The sequence below is a fragment of the Gavialis gangeticus genome, unplaced genomic scaffold, assembly GCF_001723915.1.
Source record: "Gavialis gangeticus isolate Ggan-Ray unplaced genomic scaffold, GavGan_comp1, whole genome shotgun sequence".
Lineage (NCBI taxonomy): Eukaryota > Metazoa > Chordata > Crocodylia > Gavialidae > Gavialis > Gavialis gangeticus.
In genome coordinates, this window is record NW_017729024.1 from 6,560,542 (window position 1) to 6,568,396 (window position 7,855).

At 44.8% G+C, this 7,855-nt stretch overlaps 1 protein-coding gene across 2 annotated transcripts in view; it reads left to right on the forward strand.

Moving 5' to 3' along the window:
• MEGF10 (multiple EGF like domains 10) overlaps positions 1-7,855 on the forward strand; it is a 162,973-nt gene that overhangs the window by 142,554 nt on the left and 12,564 nt on the right. For both annotated transcript variants that reach the window (XM_019516855.1, XM_019516856.1), the window contains 3 exons: positions 602-729; positions 933-1,056; positions 6,096-6,140. In XM_019516855.1, the coding sequence (XP_019372400.1) occupies positions 602-729; positions 933-1,056; positions 6,096-6,140 (297 nt within the window). The remainder of the gene's footprint in view (positions 1-601; positions 730-932; positions 1,057-6,095; positions 6,141-7,855) is intronic.

Consider the following 7,855-nt stretch of genomic DNA (forward strand, 5'->3'; position numbering starts at 1 on the left):
GGGGAAAGAGAGTTGGGACAACAGCCTTGCACTAACCTCAAGAAAAGTTATGCAGGATTTGGGAAAAAAAAAAAAAAAAAAGGAAGGCAGTTTTCATTTAAATCCTGTTGCCTAGGTGGAGGTATGTGAAAGGTGGGTAGATACGGTCACACTCCTCTGTATTCATGAAACTCCAGGCAGCAGCATCCTAAACATGGATTAGGAAAGTTTGGTCTTGTGGGGACAGGAACAGCAATCATCAAAGCAGACAAAGGTATGTTTGAAAATTGTGGAATAGGGAAGTTAGCACCAAGGGTGACAGCTGATGGAGGCAAAGGGAGTGAAGAGACTGAATTGAGAGAAGGGATGGAATTATACTCAGAAGTGTGTTTCTTTGCCCCAGGGGAAGACCTACTATATCAGTAGCTATTCTGTATCTTTGATTTATATAATTTAATAAATATTACAATTAAAATACAATTTAATAATTTTAGACCTTCATTTCTTGAGCAATATTGAAGCAATCTCTAAAGCCAATGGATTCAGAGTATCAGGAATGTATCTTCAAAAGGCAGTAGCATGTTCCTTTAAATTATGCATTTTCCTTTCCCTTTCTTTTCAGAAACCATTCCTCACAGTAATGGTGGAAATACTAATAGTCACTACTTCTCCAACCCTAGCTATCACACCCTAACACAGTGCACGACCCCATCTCATGTCAACAACATGGACAGGATGACTCTTGCAAAGGTAAAACATCACGAAATATAGTGGCAGTTGTGCAGAACAGGGAAATCAGTGTTTTCTTTTTCATTGTGCATTTTTATGAAAGTCATTTTTGTAAAGTAGTTGATTCCTTACTCTCTTATACTGGATTTATTTCTATTTTGTACAATTATACCCTTGGGTGAACATTGGCTTTAAGCTGTATTATCTTTCTTTCTTTGAAATAGACTAAAAACAACCAGCTCTTTGTGAATCTTAAGAATGTGGAACCTGGAAAGCGAGGTGCAGTTATCGACTACGCGGGAACATTGCCTGCTGATTGGAAGCATGGTGGCTACCTCAATGAGCTCGGTAAAGACAAAGAGGAAGGGTAGCGTACGTGATCCTGCCTGGGTCTGATGGATAGCCGATCAGTCATTTTGCAGGGCATGGGCACAATCTGGTGGTTTTTCTCTGAAGGTAGCAAATATTGGCAGGACAGTCAGTCTTGCTGAATTGGGTTGGAATGGGTCAAAGCCATAAACTTGATTCTTTTTCAGGTTGGATAATGGAGTATTATTCACAGTTTCCACAGTGAAAACTGTGGCTCTACTACCTGAAGATAGGAGGCATTGTGTTTCAACCCTGTGCCCAACACAGAGGCAATGGAACCTACATTATTTTGCTAATCCTCTTTTTATCTAATAGTATAAGACAGAAGGCATATGGATCACAGAGTCATTCTTGTAAAAATGTACTGGCCTATTCAGTCAGTAAGATACTGAAGAGTCCCATTTTTATCTCCAGAATGAAGAATATGTACTTGCATTTCAGAAATAACTGTTTTTGCAAACAGTTATTAAGAAACATGGAATACAGAATTTATTTAAATCACCTTCTTGCCAATATACAATTAGATCTCTGGTAGATGTACTATTGGGAATTAAATTAGCAATGGACATGACAGGACATCATAGCAAAAAAGCCCAAACTGTATTTTGAAAAATAAAGAAGGGCTTAGCTAGGCCCAAACCTTGTTAGAATACTACAGCCAGTTTCTCAGCCTAAATTAAGTCCCCCTTGTACCATTGGAGTAGCAGCTAGAGGATAAGAAACTGGTAGTGGAAAACTAGTGTCCCTCTTTTTAGGCCAACGCCTCCTTATCCTATTGTCCTCTGGCATTCTAGGCATACTTTTGGTCACCATTTCAAATCTGCTGAGCACATCTGTCTGAAACCTGTCCCTTTTGTTTTGACTTGCTGGGAAATAGTAAATTTGCAAATCTGATGAAGTTTTAAAAATTGAAACAAAGCTAGAGGACAGAAAGAGTAGGATTCATTTTATGGTGACTTTTTCATCAAATGTTCTCTGTACAATGAAAACCATATGATTTATTTTATATAGTATATAAAAACTAGTAGGAAGTGTCTCTGCACTACACATTTTTTCCTTACCAGTAAATGTAGATGAAAGCCAGAGTAGGGAGCAGGAACACATGCAAAAGGCACACCAGATATGAAAGAATCAGGGTGGAGAGTTTATATCTCTGCCATAGGGAAGATCATAGAATCATAGAAAATTAGGGCTGAAAGGGACCTCAGGAGGTCATTTAGTCCAACCCCCTGCTCAAAGCAGGACCATCTCTAGCTAGATCATTCCAGCCAGGGTTTTGTCAAGCCAGGCCTTAAAAACCTCCAAGGATGGAGATTCTACCACTTCTCTGGGTAACCTGTTCCAGTGCTTTACCATCTTCCTAGCAAGAACATATGTCCTCATATCCAACCTAAACTTCTCTTGCTGCAACTTGAGACCACTGTTCCTTGTTGTGTTATCTATCACCACTGAGAACAGTTTAGCTCCATCTTCTTTGTAACCACCTTTCAGGTAGTTAAAAGCTGCTATCAACTCCCCTCTCAGTCTTCTCTTCTCCAAACTAAATAAGTCCAGTTCCCTCAGCCTCTCCTCAGAAATCATGTGCCCCAGCCCTCTAATCATTTTCATTGCCCTGGACTCTTTCCAAGTTATCCACATCCTTTCTGTAGTGGAAGGCCCAAAACTGGACACAGTACTCTAGATGTGGCCTCACCAGTGCAGAACAAAGTAGAATAATCACTTCCCTCAGTCTGCTGGCAATGCTTCTACTAATGCAGCCCAGTATGCTTTTAGTTTTCTGGGAAACAAGGGCACATTGCTAATTTATATCCATCTGATTATTCAGTGTAACTCCCAGGTCCTTTTCTACAGAGCTGTTGCTTAGCCAGTTGGTCCCAAGCCTGTAACAGTGCATGGGATTCTTCTGTCCTAAGTGCAGGACTTTACACTTGTCCTTGTTGAACCTCATGAAATTTCTTTTGACCCAATCCTCCCCCTGCACTTGATGTCATCTGCAAACTTGCTTAGGGTGCAATCCATCCCATCTTCCAGATTGTAAATGAAGATATTGAACAAAACCGGCCCCAAAACTGACCCCATGAGCACTCCACTTGTTACTGCCTGCCAACTCAACATTGAGCCATTGATTATACCCTGCTGAGCTTGATGATGCAGCCAGCTTTCTATCCGCCTTACAGTCTATTCATCAAACCCGTACTTGCTCAGCTTGCTTGCAGGAATGTTGTGGGAGACCATATCAAAAGCGTTGCTAAAGTACAGGTATATTACGTCCACTGCTTTCTCTGCATCCAGAGAGCCAGTTATCTCATCATAGAAGGCTATTAGGTTGCCCAGGCATGACTTGCCCTTGGTAAATCTATGCTGACTATTCCTGAACACCTTTGCCTCCAAGTGATTATAAATAGATTCATTGAGGACTTATTCCAAGATTTTTCTGGAGACTGAGGTGATGTTGACTGGTCTGTAGTTCCTGGGATCCTCCTTCTTCCCTTTCTTAAAGATGGGCACTATATTTGCCCTTTTCCAGTTGTCTAGGACCTCTTCCAATTACCATGAGTTCTCAGAGATAATGGCCAGGAGCTCTGCAGTTACATCAGCCAACTCAGCACCCTCAGATGCATTGCATCCAGCCCCGTGGACTTGTACATGTCTAGTTTTTCTAAATAGTGCCTATTTAGAAGATACTCTCTCAATCCTAGGGAGACACGGTTTAAGGGGCACAGGACCCCCTTAAATGCGTATCTTTTTGCATTTGCTTCTGACTGTTGTGTGCATTTACTGGGATTGGTTGAAGATCTAGCACCCAGAAACTAAAAAAGTTGGCTGATGTCAATTTATCAAAAACCCAAACTGCCAGCCTAAAAGAGTGCTAATATTGTGCCAATATTCAAACAGAGGAAGTGGAATGAACAGGGGAACTACAGGCTGGCTGACCTCACCTCTGTCCAGGGCAAAATGATAGGGATACGGGCTCTCATTAATTAAGATTTAAAGGACAAAAATATAATTAATGCTAGTCAACATTTTAAATGGAAAATAGATCTTTAAAGATATTACAAGTTTGGCAGACATAGTTGTATAGATGTAATATTCCTTGACCTTTTGTAAAATATTTGACTTAGTACACATTCTGATTAAAAATAGTATAATGCTTTAAATGAATTATGTATTGGCTAATGAGAATTGTCAGTGGGAATCATCACATGATGAGGGGATTATGTTGGGGTTTTGCATGGCTTAATACTAAGCCCAAAGCTATTCATCATTTTCATCAACAGCAATGTGGAAGTAAATATAAAACCACTGCTGATAAAACTTGTGAATGAGACCAAGGTTGGCAGAGCAGTAAATAACAATGAAGACAAGGCAGTCATGAAAGGTGCTGTGGATCACTTGACTAGCTGAGCACATTTAAACAAAATACACATCTGGGAACGAAGTGCAAATTACACCTACAGCATGGGGGACTATATCCTGAATAGTAGTGACTGTAGAAAAGTTCTAGGGGTTTTAGCTTATATACAATGCAAAGCAGCACCACACTGAGACACATCAGTGAGCACTCTCCTAAACTGGAAACTGTGCAGTCCCATCACTGCAACAGTGTTTACTGGCCTACGTACAGTACCACACTCAGACAGCTTCTGTTTCAGGAGCTTATGCGCACTGAATTAGTTCTCTTTGTGCTGTTTACCTCTGCTTATAGATTCATAGATTGAAAGGCTGGAAGGAACTTTAGAAGATCATTGGGTCCAGCCCCCTGCACCAAGCAGCAAAGATAACTGGGGGTCAGGTGACCCCAGCAAGGTGACTATCTAGTTTTATCTTGAACATTTCCAGAGTAGGTGATTGTACCAACTCTGGAAGGAGCTTATTCCACACTCTGGACACCCTGACTGTGAAGAAGTTTGTCCTAATGTTGTGCCTGAATCGATCTTGCAGGAGTTTGTGGCCATTACTCCTCATTTTCCCCTCAGGTGCCCTGGTGAACAGTTGCTCACTGAGCCCTTGATGTATACTCCCCTAGTGTAGTGGTAAGCTGCTACCAGGTCTCCTCTCAGCCTTCCTTTCCTCAGGCTGAAGAGTCCCAGCTCCCTCAGCCTTTCCTCATATGGCTTGCCTTTTAAGACTCTGATCATACAGTGTGCTCTTCTGTGGACTCTCTCAAGCTTGTCCATTTCCTTGTTAAACTGTGGTGCCCAGAACTGGATGCAGTACTCCACCTACAGTCTCTCCAGCACCTTCTAGACATAGCCATAGTCCACAAGCAACTCAATATGATTTCTCTTGGCAATATTATGGCAAGAAGGACTACTGACTAGTGTGTAAACAGAGAAGTCATGAGAAGGAGTAGGAGAGTGCTTTTTTGGCATTGGTCAAACCAGTACTGGAATACTACACACAGCTCCAGTGTCCACATTTTTAAAAAGATGTTGAAAAATTGCACAAGGTGCAGAAAAGACCTGCAAAATTGATTCAAGGGCTGGATAAATTTTTTTTACAGCTGAGAAAGCACAACAGGAATCAGTACTTGGCAACTGAAGCCAAACAAGTTCAGACATTGGAAGTGATTGATCACTGGATCAATCTACCAGGGGAAGTGGTGGATCCTCTGTCTTGTGATGACTTGGAATAAAGAGTGGAGGATGCTTTTCTAAAAGATATGCTTTGGCCAAGCACAAATTATGCCTTAGTTAAACAAAGTTATTGAGCTAAATACAAAGGTAACTTGGTGAGATTTAATGACCTATGTTGCACAGGAAATGAGACTAGCTGATCTAACTGTCCTTTCTCACTTTAACTCTATAAATCTAGGAATACTCTGCTCAGGGAACCATTATTAGTCAATATATAGTTGCAAAATCACATTAACTTGGAAGTATACCTGTGTTCTCCTCACAGAATTATTTCTCTGCTGAGAGAGAAATTAAGCATGAATTGATTCATAGAGATTTAGAACCAATGATTTTAATTGGATTTGCAAAATATTCTGTATTTTTGTTTCTCCTTTTTCACAGGGGCTTTTGGACTTGACAGAGGATATCTGGGAAAATCCCTGAAAGGTGAATTTTCATTTTCTGATATAATTACATGAAATTACATATACAGTCGAGTCGCATCTTACACGTATTTAACTTACTTGAATTCAGCTATACGCGCTCAGCTGCTGGGGCTGGCTACCGGGTGCTGGCCAGGGCACAACGCATAGTGCGGCACCACGTGGTACTGCCTGCACGCACCTGCACGTTCTGGCGTGGCTGGGGGGGCGGCAGCTCACTAACGCTCAGCTGGCTGCCCTGGCGGGACAAGGCAGCAGAGGACGAGAGGGGCAAGGAGTGCGTGCAGAAAGCACAGCTGTTGCATTGCACGCATGGGCTGTGCAGCGCCATACCCATCTTGTCCGGGCCCTGTGGTGGCGGCGGCTGCTTAGCGCCAAAGCCCGGCGGGAAGGGCAATTTCAACTATACGCAATTTTCGCCTTACGCGCTGACTTCAGAACGTAACCCCCGCATAAGATGCAACTCGGCTGTATATATTTCATGTCATGTTGAGAATTATTTTTGGTTTCTGAGTCAGGAGACTATATTAGAATTCTAGATCATGTTGTGCCTTATCACTGAAATGATGCATGAAACAGTGAAAAGGTAATAAGAGTTTCTTTCTGCCCCATATATGCCCCATATGTCATCCAACAAACCCCCCCTTCCTACTCCCAGGGGAGCCTCCCCAACGTCCCACCAGGCAGACCCCAGCTGGGGTCCAGTGCAGGCCAGGGTGGGGATTTAAACCTCTCCCCACCCCCCTGTCATCCTCAGCTGGCTTGGCTGGGCTGGGACCTGGCCACACCCTCCCCCCCACACCGTTCAAGCAGGAAGAAGGGAAAAGCCTTCTGGGGTCTTAACTCCTCCCCTTCCCCCCACCAGGCAGACCCTGGCTGGGGTCTGGTGCTGGGTTTTCCGCCCCCCACATTTCTGTGCCAGCCAGAGCAGTTATAATGTTTTGACTAGGGAGACGAGGAGTGGGAAAGACCCTGCTCTGCTGCAGCAGACAGCACAGCCCAGGGCTACAAAGCATCCTGGGATGCTGGAGGACTGTAAATTAACTTAGAAAAGTAGGAGGGGGTACTCACTAGTCCCCCCCCCCCTCCAGTAGGGCAGGGCCCCCCCAAATCCCGGGCAGGGCCCCCCCTTGCCTGAAAACAGCTTTCCCCAACGGCAGACCCACTGTGCATGCGCACAGTTTAAAAGGGCCCGCCAAACAGCAAAAAAGCCCAGTTAGGCTCAGGAATGGTGAGAGATGCGCGGATGAAAGCCCGCCGTGTCCCCGCTCCCCAGACACCTTAGACACCCCCCAGCAGCCGCAGAGTCCCCTGCCGACCCCCAGCACAGCTGGAGGCAAGCGGGGCTCGTGGTGGGAAGGGGTTAACCCCTCTCTGAGTGGGAGGAGGCGGCTGCGTGGAGCCGGGCCGGGTAAAGCCCCCACCCAGGCCCCTACTTTGCCCAGCCCTCCAGGAAGCCACGCGACCGGAGCCACGCGAACAGGCTGCGCAAACAGGCGAGCTTGTCTGCCGGCGCGTGAGTTAGTGCAGAGTTCGTGCAGGAGGGGGTGTGGGAGGGCCCGAGACCCTGCCTGCGAACTCCCCAGGGTAGTCATTCCCAGCCTCAGCCAGCCTACCAGAGGCATGACATGGATGGGCACGCACTGCACCCCTCAGGTCACCTCGGGCTCTGTGGCCCCCCCCATCAGGCACCTCAGAGACTGCCACCCAGATGGAGCC